The 14459-nt window shown below is 47.9% G+C and overlaps 1 protein-coding gene across 12 annotated transcripts in view; it reads left to right on the forward strand.

Annotated features, from left to right (window-relative positions):
* BCOR (BCL6 corepressor) overlaps positions 1–5151 on the forward strand; it is an 82510-nt gene extending 77359 nt beyond the window's left edge. For 10 of the 12 annotated variants that reach the window (XM_087757758.1, XM_087757768.1, XM_087757767.1 and 7 more), the window contains 4 exons: positions 1101–1246; positions 2440–2517; positions 2727–2877; positions 4063–5151. In XM_087757758.1, the coding sequence (XP_087613884.1) occupies positions 1101–1246; positions 2440–2517; positions 2727–2877; positions 4063–4357 (670 nt within the window). In that variant the 3' untranslated portion in view covers positions 4358–5151. The remainder of the gene's footprint in view (positions 1–1100; positions 1247–2439; positions 2518–2726; positions 2878–4062) is intronic. The other 2 variants (XM_087757765.1, XM_087757770.1) reach the window with 2 other exon arrangements.
* The last annotated feature ends 9308 nt before the right edge of the window (positions 5152–14459 follow it).

Here is a 14459-nt window from a genome sequence, read left to right on the forward strand (position 1 = left end):
GAGGAGTTTGCTTGCCTGTGCTTCCAGATGACTTCCCCTTGTAATGTCATTCTGAAAGCTTTCCAGGAAGGCAGTATGTGATCCTAGTTAAAGTCCTTCCTTATTTTTCTTACCTTTTAATACATCTGTGTGAGAGCTTGAAAGCCTTGTTGGGGGGCAGCAGTGTTGACAGCCTAAAGGAGGAGGAATGTAGAGTTCAGCTGAGCTGCCATGATCAGTGGCCGTTGCATTTAACTCCTCTTTCCGTTCCCTGGTCATTGCTGTCTAAGGAAAAGATGGGATTTTAACACATCTTCATTAGCCTGAAGGGTAATATGTTCTACTTCCAGACAACTCCCCCTTACGTACAATCAATTTTAAAGGCAAAAGTTAATGCGATTTATAATTAGCGATAAGGAATTCTAAACCTGGAATTGCAGGCATGTGTATTAATGAATAATCCTTCTGTAGGCTCACAAAATCTATGTCTGAGCTTGTATAGATTGCTCATGCTGCGTAAAATGCATTAACTTCTGGGTGGACTAAACTTAAAATAACATGTTTTTCTCTTCTCCGAGTAGAAGGGTTGAATTGTGCTGCAAATATATTGGCAAGTGCTATTTAAAGAGGATATAGCGCAGAAGTTTAATTCCCAGCAAATTTTCATAACTTATTTCTGTGTACATAATTTAGGAGCTTTGGGTAACTGATTTCCGTGCTTGCCCACAGGCAGGCTGAATGAGCCCTTACTCCACAACATGCTGTTAAATTGGCAGAGATTTGGAACGGTAGAGTGACTTACAGCAAAATGATGTTAGTGAGGCTTCATGCAAACTCCTGCTTTCTGTTACAGCAGTGTAATTATTTTACTGGCCCTCGAAATATGTACGGCAATGAATAGACGTAACAGACATATCTGCCCCGAGCAGTCTGACTGTGAAAAGACAGGAGGGGAGGGGATGATGTGCAAGTAAAACCGACAATGAGATGATTGGCAGCTGTATTAATAGTGTTATTTTCTATAAATAACTTTGATCTGAAGTCAGAAGTTTCTTGTCAAATGCATTTGCGTAATAGTATTGAGTCAAAAGGTAACGCCGTGATCTTTTTTATTTCCCTAGACCAATCCATGATGCGGTCGAAAACGATCACTTGGAAATTGTCCGCCTGTTACTGTCTTACGGTGCTGATCCAACGCTTGCGACCTACTCTGGGAGGACCATCGTGAAAATGACCCACAGCGAGCTCATGGAGACCTTCCTCACAGGTGCGTTGCCACATTGCACGGGGCTCTGCTGGTCGTGGCAAATGAGGCGACGGTCCCTGGCCCCCCAAAGTCCCTGCCGCCCGGTGGGGATGGCTCCACGCTGAGGAGCGTTAGGGTAGGCTGCAGTAGCTCCCTCTCTGCCTGCAAAAACCCAGCTGCTGCAGGTGGGAAGCATAGCCATGCATGGGAGCTCCTTCTAATTGAAACTTTTAATAAGTCATAAGGATTATGCCACTATCAGATTTGATAGGTAGGAGGTCAGCAGGCTGTTTCGGTGCCTTCATTTTTCTGCTTGAAATGAAAATAAACTTGCCAAATTGAATAGCTGTTCGTTAAACGTAATCATGCTGTCTCCTGGTCTTGCTTTTTATCCTTCTAGTACTTGTCTTTTTGCAAGTTCTGCCTCATTTTATAGCTGAAATGCTGTAAAACTGTATTAAATGATCTTGTCTTTAAACATGTCCATGTTCTAACATGGTTTTAGTTTTTTTTCTTGTCAGTTTCGGATAGAGGCACTTGCATTCCTTAATAACTTTACCTCTGAAAATGTTTGCAGTGTTCACAGTCAATGAGTTTAAGTACTCATCCACTTGTTCTAATGGTGCAGTGTAGAAAGTGCATAGGTGTATCAGGACTCCAGTGAAGTCTGGTATCTTGGACTTGTTAGTGTCTTGAATCCCAGTATCTTTTCATCACCTCAACCAGCAAATCTCCCAAATTATGTCTGTAGAAAAGAATTACATCTTCTGAATGTATCTATGTGGAAAAACCTTTTCCATCAGTTTTTTTGGGGCCACTGTTTCACCCCCAGGTTGGTGTCCAGAATAACTGTGCAGGCTAAAAACCATGCCACATCCTGTCCTTCACAGAAATAAAATGCCGCTCTCAGTTACTGAAGCTTAAGGTTGGGTCTGTCCATTTTAGACTGTGGGTGATTATTTGATGGGGTGGGTCGCTACTTGATGTGATGGGAGAAAGGATGCAGGAGAAAAGCTAATTCCAGGAGTATTTGCGAGAATGATGTGTGTATATGCTGTTCTTTGTAGCACGTGTATCAGGAATAATACGGTGTGGGTTTTATTTGATGGAAGGTATGGAGGATGCATAGTGAGACTGTATGACACACGGTCTGCTAAACTTGCCAGCTTTTTGTTCTCATCAGTATGTTTTTGTTGTTGTTTTTTCCTCTCCAGAGTATTTAACTGACCTGCAAGGTCGAAGTGTTGATGACCCTGGTTTGTACTGGGATTTCTATGGCAGCTCTGTGTGCGGTGAGCAAATGTTACCCTTTATTTCTTTGTATGTGGAGACTTTCAAAACATGCGGCACGTGGGGGTGGGGACTGTTTTGTTTTTATGGTGGAGGAAGCTAGGAAGGAAGGAAACTGATTTTATTTACAGATCACGTTATTGGAAGAAAAAGCAAGACCTGCAACAGTCTCTTCAATGCTGACTTGGCACGTTTATTCAATTTTATTTAGATCCAAAAGATGAATCTGGATTTGACATCTTGGCAAATCCGCCCGGCCCAGGTGATGAAGATGAAGATGGCTTTAGCGATGTGTTCGAATTTGAATTTTCGGATGAGCCTCCCTTGCCGTGTTACAACATTCAAGTGTGTCTCTCTCAGGGGTAAGAACAAATACAGGTTTTGGGGTAAAAATAGCTGAGGCGATCTGCTTGGGATGATGGCAGTTCGTGTCCATGGGGAAAAGCATTTGCATATATCCAACATAAATGAGAAAGCAATACTGTAACCGCCGGGCTTTTTAGAAATAAGCTAATGGGAGGTGAGAGGGGGAAAGGCTGACTTGTTGGGGCTGTGTTTTGAGTCTGTACTCCTGAGCGGGACGAGTGATGTTTGAACAAAAATTTCTCCCAGGCAGGCATTCCTCCCACCTTGGTATAACGTCCCAAAATACAAGTGCATCTAGCACTGAAATTTGGATATCATGTTTGTAAGGTGGTCTTAATTTTATTTAACGGGCCTTTCTGCTTTGCTGAGTGGCCATGCTTTTGTGGATGACGAAATGACACCGTTACTGCTGTTCTAGACTTCGCAGCAAAACTGGTTTAAAGCTCTGAATTGGATCAAACAAATAAGCATCTTACAGAAGATGCTATGACACTTAATAATAAGCAAAGACCTGGAAAGTTTTATTATCTGTTACATTCAAGATATAAATTAGCTTTGTAAACAGCTACTGTTTGTCATCTGCACCAATTTTGATGACAGCCGTGGGAAAAATAGTTTTGAATATTAATCATGCGGGATTGCGGGTTTTAGCATGTTTTTATTATTTGGGTGATGGATATAACTTAAGTTCTCTGCAGTGGACAAGTACAAAGACTGAATTAAAAAATCATATTCTTAATCTGAGAAAAACAACCCTCTGTGGACTTGTATTTAATATTGGCATCTCTGGAAGTCAGAGGTGCTGAAATTTCTGGTTTTAACTGTAAGCCATCTCCTAACTTGCTAAATGAGAGCCAGGCTCAGCCGGGTGAACCTTTAACGGTGTGAGCAGCCGTCGGGATGGCTGCTGACCTGCGCACGCTCGCGAGTCCTGGGTTTGTAGGCTCCAGTGCCCCTGCGTGCTTAGTCCCCCTCCTTCCCCGAAGCTGCGGGCAGCGGTAGTATGAGCAAATATGTACGTGCCGGCACATCTGTTATATTTGGCCCCCTGGGCAATGGCCTTGATTTCAGGGGGGGTTGTTTTTGCGGGGAGGGTTTGTCACACAGTGATACGGTGAAGAGTCAAGAAGCCCGTGACTTAATGTCAGTTATTGGAGCCTGTTTCTCCTTCGCTTCCACAGACCACGAAACTGGCTTTTGCTCTCGGACGTGGTGAAGAGGCTAAAAATGTCATCTCGCATCTTCCGCTGCAACTTCCCCAGTCTGGAAGTTGTGACCATCACGGAGGCAGAGTTTTACAAACAGACTTCCCTCAGCCAGTTGTTCTCTTGCGCTACGGACCTTGAAGCTTTTAACCCGGAGAGCAAAGAGCTGTTGGACTTGGTAGAGTTTACAAGCGAACTCAAGACTTTGCTCGGCTCCTCGCTTCACTGGTTGCATCCGCACGAGGACCCTCCCTTCGACATCCTCTGGTGAACCATCAGGCCATTTAATGTACAGTACTCTATACAGTTACTTCTTTATGTATATGTGTTCAAATGCAATTGTTTCTGTAAAGAAAGGACACTATTAAATATGAAAATATCTTTCCTTTATATAAGAGATCTGAATTCCAGTTGGATGGATTTTGGAAGAATTTTTTTTTAACTTCAATCAGTTTTTACAAAATTGTTATATAATGTTTCTTTAAATGCACACAGGCTTTGGGATAAGTTTGTTATTACTCGGAACACATTTTTTTTTTTAAAGAACACACCCACACATTGACTTTGTTTCATACAAAGCACTGATTACACAGAACATACTTTTTCTAGGTGATGTGATCAAAGTCGTGTGGCTTGTTTGGGAGACAGAATTCAGTAAGGCACTTGGTGATATTATTTTTGTTTTTTTGTTTACAGAATTACCTGCTTTGGCCAGGTAAGCACTATTGAATATAATTCAATAGTTTGTAATATAAATTAAACCATATCCATACGCATCAACTAATTGTAAGAACTTTTATATCCTAATTTAAAAGCTGTGAAATTTAGTTTTCACACATCAAACCGGATTGTTTATATATGTTTAAACATTTTATGCTCTTTATTTAAAGAAGACTTTGAACTATTTTTTCTGTACCTTGTAAAATATTGAAAAACTAACATATGTTGAAGTTGCTTGAAACTGTACATAAACTAAATTTTCTGAATTGTGTGTTTATGTTTGAGATCTGTGTTTTAACTTTGTAAGTAAATCTCCTGCCTTTGTATTTATATTTTACAAAAATTTTCTTAAAGGCAATAAAACTGTTGAGAAATGAAGAGGCTAAAGTGACTCCCATTAATTCTGTGCCTGGTTGCGGAATGAGCTCCGACTCATTAATGTTTATGAAAGGAGGCTCCGTGAGCGGTTCCCGAAGCGGAACAGAACCGGCATAGGTGCTGGCGAGCAGCTGATGAAATCTGAGGTGGAATCTGCATCGGCTTTCTAAATTCAAGGTTACGAGAAAACATCGAGCAGGCGTCTTTTGTGGGACAGAGGTTTGAAAGCGGTATTCACAGTACTTCCTGCATTGCCTTTTAGTGAAAGAATTGTGAATAGGTTCAATTATTTTTCCTCCTTTGTCATCGTTTTAAGTTGAATCGACTGAATTCTCTTTTCATTGGTGTCTGCAGAGGGGAGGAAAATAGTACCAGGGTAAATGCTTTAGTTTCAGTGTGGAGCATTAAGGCTAAGAGCACCCTTTGGGGGGACCTGAAGGGACAGTGAAGAGAATGTCACTTTTACACAGCTTGGGGACTCGCATCTTAAGAGGCTGGAGTCCTAGGGCTTGGGCAGGCCCTGTCTTAAGGGTCTGGGTCTGCCTTTCCCCTCTGGAAAGAAGTTCCCGCTGTGAACCCAAAGTCTGAGTTTTGCTTTGGGGCTGTTTTTAACAGTAGTATGTCCTGTGATAGCCAAACGCTTCAGCTGAGATGCTTAAATTGCGCTGCTTTTCTGATGAGGGCCAGGACACCCACCAAAAGGGTCTCAAGCAGAGCACCCCGTCCATCTGAGAAAGGCATCTGGGAAAAAGTTTCTCCATCTGGAGCAGTGAGGCTCAGAGGTTTTGATTAATGGACAGCGTACTGCAGGTTAAATCTTGTGCTCTGGGAGGAGCATAAGAAAGGGTGTGACTTGCCCTTGTCCTGAAGGTAAGGGAGAACAACGCCTCATTCCTGAAAGTGCCCCAGAGGGAAAGACGCGGAGCTGATGCCTCTTGTGGTGTGTTGCCATTGAGTCTATTGCCAAACGTTTGCCCTGCGTGGCTTACAGTGGGACTGCTTCTGGGGGTAAGGTGGTTTTGTAGCTGAGCCAAGAGGTGTGAGAGGGGTCCAACAGCTGTCTGCTGCTGGCAGCTGAAGTCCCATTTCTGCACAGGACAGGGAATTTTTAGTCCTAATACAGCCACTGACATCTTTCTCCAGACTTCGGATAAGGATGAGGATGGTCTCTCCTGTACAGCTCATGCGTGCACCCTGGGTTTCCTTTTACGCCAGCCTCCAGCTTTGCAACGAACTGAAACACAGACATCCCTACTCTCCAGTGCCGGCTGCTTGTACCCCCTGATCTCCCCGGAAAGCAGAGGTGGGCCAGAAAAACTAAGGTGAGGGAGAACGGTAAAAAGCAATTGTTACAGACACGTTTATCTGATCAGCTGCGTAATGCTTGTATGCTTTGAGCTGAGCATAAATCAGCTTCGTACCACTTCCAGGGGTGCGTGGCAGACACCTCACTTCTTGCTGTGCCCTGCAGGCAAACAGAAGATTGATGCGGCTTCCTCTTTTGGCCGGCTCCTCCTCAAATGATCTTGAGCACGTGCTCCCCAAATGTCTCCGCTTAGTCAGCTTTCCACTATCTCCACCGAGTACAGTTGGGCCTTCTCCATGCTGGCGCTTGCATCCGTGCTCAAATACAGTAACAGCCTCATGCAATTGTAATGCAAGCGTGTGCCTGCCCCGGGGCTCGTCTGCACTCTAAAAATAGGGCCATGGCGGGGAACACCTGATGGCGGTGCTGTCACTTGACATAACGCAACCGTTTTATTTTCTCTAGGATGTGCTTTTCTTAAAGAGACTTTGCCGTGCGAGGGTGCTTGAGAGAGCACGGAGGGTTCAGCGAAGGAGCAGGGCAGCATCCCGCGCTGCTGGGCACACGAGGCTGGCTTGGCTGACCCTGTTCTGGGCGGTTTGGGAGAGACTGTCACGGGAGAGGCTGGCTGCAAGCATAGTTTTGCAGTAGGCAAGCCCAGGGAATAGTTGCCTTGGGGAGAGGAGAGATGGCAGCATGCCGGCAGGGAGCGAACTCAGTGGCAGCGAGTGTAGGCAGGGAGTCGAACCGCTGGCTGCCTTGCCAGCATCGGGGCTGGCTGGGTCCTGCACGGTGCAGAGCCGGGGACTGAGCTAGCCCCAGCCGGCGCGGCAGGGCAGGGCTGGGAGGGGGCTGATGTTCAGCATTTCAGCTTCTGGACTCACGCTGCTCTCCTTTAAAGCTCTTTCCTGTGCATCCTCCATGGGCCAAGGAGACTCGCTTCACACTGCTGGCATTGCTCCAAGTTAATAAAAAAATAAGGAAACAGAAATGCAGCCTTTGGGGATGGTAAAACCCTGCTGATCCCGTGTCCTGCCTTCTTCAAGGCGAAAGTGCAGTGTTGATGCTGTTGGGGCCCAAGCCAAGGTGTTTCCCTGAGTTTCCCCTGCTTATCACTTGGATTTGCCTGGCTGGGAGGCTGTGCTGCCCCGTGGAGGTGTAGGAGAACCGCTGGCGCAACAGCGAAAAAACCCATCTCCGGCTAGAGCGGGCAGGTGAGCCTCACGGAAGGGAGTTTCCTTTGTCAAACTTTTACTTGGTGCTGGCTGGGGAATCCCAGGAAATACCTGGCTCCAGGCCGGCTGTGGGCAGGGCGGGGGGAAGCCACAGCAGCAGATAAACAATGCTGCTGAGGACCACAGAATATTGAACTACCGCCTTTGCCGCCTTGCCTTACCCAAGAGGGCTGGGTTCTGCGTGATGGGGTCAGACCTGGGAGCTTCCCATGTGGGTTATTTCTCCCTCCAGACACTGTTGGTTCTTCTGCTTTGCTGTTGTCCCCCCTCTTTTGCCTAGCTGGAGACTTGCGCCAAAGACACCGATAGGGTGAGTGGCAAGCAAGGGCCAGAGGCTTTTGGCCCTTGTTGGTGGTCTTTGGGGAGCAATCTGCTAAAGGGAGAGCTCAGATGCTTGCTGGAAGCCTGACCCAGCTTCTAGTTTGTAGGATTACAGGAGCAGAATGGAAATTGTCTTAAAAACTGCTCCCAGGGGCCAAGCTCACTCCATGAATCAAAGAGTTTAAAGCTGACTCCTCCCTTCATTTCTGTGCTAAACAACAAAACTATAGATGAGCCCCATCGTTTGTGCATTAATATGAACAAGGTGTCAGGAGTGGTAAATGCAGGCAGCTGCCATTCCCAGGCTCTGCGGGACTGCTGGTAAACATTCAGCATCATTTCTTCAGTTCGTACAGGGAAAGGGCACACATTGCTACTTTAAACTTGTACAGATGCAAACTAACTGAAAAGACCACTATCATATCTGTTTAAAATTGTTTGCAGAACATTGTATTTTCATTTCAGTATGGGTCCAGTGTTGGTAGGAGAGGGCTTGGCACCACTACACAAGACAGGAGAGTTGAATGCCACAGTCCTGAAGATGTATATTAGGTCTTTTCTCATTGTGCTTATTCACCATTGCATTTCTGCTAGGAGGAGGGGCAGGAGAAGGTGGTGACTGGAATCCCACAAGTTTCACTTTGTGAGCTTGTAGTGTTGTCAGAGGAAAAAAATCCCCAAACAGATCTGAAGAAGACGAAGTTCTCTGTAAGTACTGCGTCTAGGTGGCCACACGGTCTTCCCACCTACATCAGTCTTGCTAGTTCTGCATTTCATCCGTCAGTGTGCTTTGCATGGGTTCACCGTGATTGCAGAGTGAAGAGATTGTATTTTCCTGCAAGTTAAGTGTGATGAATCATTAGCAGCAATGATGCCTTCTACCCTTGAGCTTGGGGGTGAAGGCAGTGCGTTGCTTATTTCTGGTTTGCCAGCCCCAAAGCAAACCTTGTCCACTCTGTGTGCACATTTTGCTCCAGCAGACCGATGTGACTGTAGACGGTTGCTCTCTTGAGCCAGGTATGAACCACAATCCTGCCACTAAATAGATTTTCCTTTTGTTGTCACATTAATTTGCAACTCATTAATAGTGACAGCAGTGAGGTACTGCACTGATGCAGATTTGCATATTCATGAACGACTTATTATTAAACAAATAAGAGTTCCCTAGCTTAGGAAGCACCCAGAGTAATGCCACATTGTGCATTATATCAGCCTGGATGTTTTATTTTCTCTCTAATACGTTAATAAATGCAAGGGGTGCTCCTTTTTTAAGTAAATGTGCATCTATAAAATAACATGTAATTTAAAATACCATAATCGTTTAAATAGCAATCCATTAACAAACCTGTCAATAATTGAGCAGGCATACCTATTTAATGTACTAATCAATTAATCAATTTTAACTCCTTGCTTTGTCGCCTGATGACCGTAACGCAGGCAGTACCAGCAAGGCACAACCGAGTCGCTGTACCGGTGAGGTGAGCGAGGGGCAGACAGCTGATCTTGTGATTTATGGTTTGTTACGGTCAAAAAGTGTTTGATTTTCATAGTTGCTTGTGTTTCTTTCCCCTCAGAGGAGTGGTGGGAAAAAAAGTGAAGACTCTGCCTGGCGCAGTACCCGCTGCTGCCCTCTCATCTTAGGCGCACCTTTCTGGCACAGCTGGGGAAACGCGGCCATCATGGCTTGGCAGGGCCCCCCGCTCCCCCCGGCGTGGTGGGGAAGGTGCATCCTTGTGCCGAAGAAATCGTGATGAAAAGCCCCTGGAGTTCAACAGCAACTCAAAATCTGCAGGCAGGAGGACCAGGAGATGCAGGGCACGGGGCCGTCCTACAGGCAGGTATTTTGGCTTGCTTGCTAGTAATGGTGACGGTCCTTTCCCCACAGAGTAGCATGATTTTTTTCTATCGGGCTATTAAAGACTAGCTGGTATGCATATCAAACCCCTCTTCAGCTCCCTGCTGCATCCATATTTTTTATTCCTTTCTGGCTCTTTTAACAATTTGTAGGGTACTGGGCATAATTACACGTGTGGGAACTAGCTGGTTATTGCAAAGTTCCCCTCAGTCCTCAAGTTATTTTTTTTTCCTGGCTTGACTTTCCAGAGGCCTTTGACGGCGTTGCCTAACGATGAAGCCAGATGTGGTTCTTACCCCATCCTGCTGTTTCCTTATGAGTCACAAGCCACCCCTTTTGAACCGCTGGCCCGTGCTCCCAGCCTCCCTAGGCTCAGGAGCTCCTGTTGCTGGCTAATTGCAGAGGGCTTACAGCCCTGAAGAGACACAGCTAAAACCAAGGATGGTGAAATGCAGCCATAAGTCACCCCAAAGACTATATCCCTGCAGATATAGAGCAGGGTGGGGCTGTTTTTAAAGCCCATATACAGCAACCTCCAGTGCCCTTCTCCAACGGGGGATAATTTCATTTTCTGACGCAGGATCTGTCCTTACCTTCGTCTCCTCTCTCGCGTCCTTCCCTGGCACAATGAGGGACACCAGCGGGGCTGTAGCCTGATTTCCACTGCTCCGTGGCTGCAGCCATTTGCACGCACTGAGGATGTAGAGGGTTAGGCAACACATGTGGCAGATGCTCGTGATGTCAGAGACAGTGTTTAGTATTTGTAGCTGTCAAAATTTCAAGGAAAAGGCTCCCTAATGAAAACCCTTTTCCAATATGCCATAAAACTCCTGTTTAAGTAAAGCCTATGCGAAGGCAAGTCCTGACAGGCCTCCTGAAATGAAAAGGGCAGATTATTTAACAGCTGATCAACACTAATAACCCTTGGCAAATACGGTATGCAAATTTAGCACTGGAGCCAACACGCACCGAAGGGACTCTTCACTAACAGCCTGGCCTGGCTGCTCTCAAACCGCCGCTGTTAATCACAGAGCCCAGCGCTGGGAGCGGGGAGACCTGGGCTGCCACTGCCACGTGTTAGGTCAGTGGTCTGCGGCTGCTTGTTTAGGAGAAGTTCCTCCACCACCACAGGAATCTAATGGGCATTTGGTGTCTGACCGCTCGGTGGGGCCAAGCTCGGGCTCCCTTGCTAAGATGCTGAAACCAGTGGCATAAAGCACTGAGGGAACTGAAACAAATAGTTTGACGCTGGATATCTTATCTCTCCCCTCCGTGACATCTTAGGGGAAATATCAGTTTTGAGTATCATTGTGATATGTCAGTCTACACAAAAAAATCCCCTTTCTGAACTGGGCCAACCCACGGGCAGAGTTAAGCTGGGCTCTGCTCTGAGTTTCCGTGCAGAGGAAATGCATGGGATGGGAGCAGATGCAGAGTGAAGAGTTCATCCTTTTGCCCCTTAGCTCCTTGTCATGAGGGTGGCTTTGTAGCTGCCCGGCTGTCCTGACCGATGCGGCTGCCCTGCCTGACTCGCCTTTCCCAGCCCAGGGACCCTACCTGCGCTACCCGCTGGTTGCTGCGAGCACCTGGGGATTTGGGTCGCCTCGCTGCAGGGCCAGCTCAGCAGGGCAGCGACTGCGACAGCTACGTGATAGAGTGGGGCCCGCCTGAGGGATCGCTGCTGCTAGATGGGATGGTCTCAGCTGGGACCCCCGTGAGCTGGTTGCACTAACTCAGCAGAAGCCAGACCCAGGAGACCCTCGGGGTGGAGGGGTAGAGGGTGGGAGAGCACCCCAGCCCCCTGCAAGGGGAGGAGGCTGTGGGAGCAGGGCAAGGGGTCAGGGACAGGCAACCAAGCGTTGCCCTTTTGGTGGCAGTGTGGCATTATCTTGGCTCAGAAAGATGGTCAAGCGTGTGCCTCCAGAGCCTGGATGCTCAGCCCATCCACCAGCTCCCCACCCAGCCGTTAACAGTCTGGTGACCAAAAGTGCCTGGTCCCCAAGGGGTTACCTCACCTGAAATGGCTGCCATGCCTGAAGAGCCAGTGTGCCTTTGATTACCACTGTTTTCAAAGGCTCAGGAGTGAGCTTGATTAGCAAAGTCAACAAAGACATGCAAATATACCGCAGCAAAAAGGTGCCTTGCTAGTTTGAGAGTCAATGCCCTGGGTAGCGGCAAGCTCAAGCAACAGCTCTTGCTGCTGGGAAACATTAGAGAAGGGAGGGTGTGTTATTCTGGAGAAACCAGTGGCTCAGACTAGCTCATGGCTCTGTGGACACAAAGCAGCATCTCTGTCTTCAAGGTTATTTAGCAGTAAACAAGTGCCGTCAGGAGGAAAGCAACCCACTGCTGCCCAAGCGCTCGGGCTTGAGCTATTTTATGAGCACAGCAGGAGCCGTGGCAGGGGCAGCGCAGGCTGGAGAAATCCAGAAAGCCCCTTCCCAGGCTTATTTCTACAGCTACATATCATCTTGGAAATGCAGCCTTGTGCTCAGCCCGTGTTTGACTTGCCAGGGCTTCAAACATCCGGCTAAGTTTCTGACAACGTTATAGTCTTTCCCACTCAGTGTTTGCCTTAACTTCACCTGCAGTAACTCTCGGTGCTCGGCGGAGCCCTCGGCATTGCTTTGGAGGCAGAGCAAGGTGAGCTAGCCCCGTCCCTCGCCCAGCCGGCGCTGGAGGAGGAGGAGGAGAGCGGGTCTGCTCTGCAGCTGGTGCCCAATCGCAGCAAAACAGCCCCAAGGACGTTCCCGTGCACGCACCCCTCTTCTGCTGCCGGCGAGTGCGGAGGAATGCGGTATCCTAGGCTGGCTGTTTGTGAAGGCATAAGGCTTTTTTTTTTTTTTTTTAAATACACAACGGAGACTTCTGCAGGGCTCGGTCTTTTTGTAAAGTAAATTTATTTGACGGGTTTATTTCTTTATCAGGTATTTATCTAACCCTGTGACACCGAGAGAGCCGATTTCCTGGTACAAATGTTAAAATGTAAACTCCCAGGGATGTGTACTGTCACAGCCAGTGTCCAAAATATCCTCACCCCAGTTTCACCTAAGTGTCCCAGAGTGACAGCAGGGGACCCCAGAGATGCTGGGTAATCTAGAGAGTGATCGCACCGGGCCACCATGATGTACAAGCGCCAGGAAAAGAGATGGCCGCAGTAAGGGGACAGGAGACAGGCTTCTGGCCGGTCCCGGCTGAGTGGCTGGTGGATTCAGGGGTTAAAACCAAGCCTTTTGCAAGTGGTGCCTCCATCCAACAGGATGGGGAGATTAGAAACACTTTAAGTGCCTGAAGGTTTTGCAGCACCGCTGACTGATCAAATAAAAATACATGAATCATAAATCAATGTAATTTAAAGCAGATTTATTTAGAAATTGAGATTGGGCACTAAGGGGCTTATTCAGATCACTCTAGCTTGCCCTTAGTCACCCCCCTGAACAGTGCATTCTCTCTTGGGTTAGGTGACATGGGGGTGCAGATGTGCTGCCTCCTGTTTAAATCAGACCTGGGCAGGGGGCTGGGAGCTGGGACAGGGCGACCGGGGAGGTACTCAGGGTAAGGGAGGGACTCAGCTGCCTGCTTACCCCGGGTTGCTGCCTGGCACTGGCCACCAACAGATGACAGCCAGACAGGAGGAGCAGGCGTGTGGTGTGGCTGCAGCATGCATGAGGTCTCAACGCAGCCCAGCGTGTCAGGGACAACAATCAGTCCCAGCAGCGATGAACACGCTGGGGAGTCTCCTCCTTCACTTGGATGCTGGCTTACCAGGGAGCCTTTGCTCTGCTCCTGCCGTCATCTGCCGCCTCCCCTCCTCAGCATGCAGCAGCCCTGAGCATCTGATGCGGGGAGATGCTGTAGTTCTGCACAGTGTGTGCATGCGTGTACAGGGGAGTGCTGGCTGCTTGTCCCTAGCCCCAGCTGTGCTGGGGATCCTGTTACCTGACCCAGAGCAGGAGCCAGGACGAGGAAGGTTGGCTCCCTCTTCCCATCAGGCCTGCAGTCATCCTGCAAACACATTAGTTTTCCTAAAAAGGCACCGGAGAGCTTGAACAGCAATACCACCGTGGCATTTATTAATTTTTTAGCATAGCTCTCCCTCTCTCCCCCACCCACTGTGATTTGCATACCTGCTAATCCTCTCCCTCCTGCAATAATTCTGTGAAGGATAGGGAAATTATATCTGAGCAATAACTCCTTGACTCCAAAGGTGTGGAAGACTCTGTGTGCCACCATGCTCAGAGCAGACACTTCCAGCAAGTAGAAGCAGGAGGTTTAACCTCCTAAGAGCTGCACAACACCTACAAGACCCAAAGAAAGCCAGCCATCTTGAGTATGTGAAACACAGCTCTGCCAGTCCTGGATGGCTCTGCCCCCAGGAACCCCCTTGCCCCTGGCAAAAATTTGCTTCTAGAACCCTGCTGATGCTGCTGTTCCCTGCCGGCAGTGTATTCCCTGCAGCAAAGCTGCTTCCCTGGGGAGAGGGGAGGAAAGCCCTGGAGGTTTCATTGCTGCCCCCAGCCCTGCCTGGGGAGCCAGGAACACCACCCCCTTCCTGCAC

Source organism: Nipponia nippon, unplaced genomic scaffold, assembly GCF_047370975.1.
Source record: "Nipponia nippon isolate SJK-2023a ecotype South Korea unplaced genomic scaffold, ASM4737097v1 scaffold_2, whole genome shotgun sequence".
NCBI lineage: Eukaryota > Metazoa > Chordata > Aves > Pelecaniformes > Threskiornithidae > Nipponia > Nipponia nippon.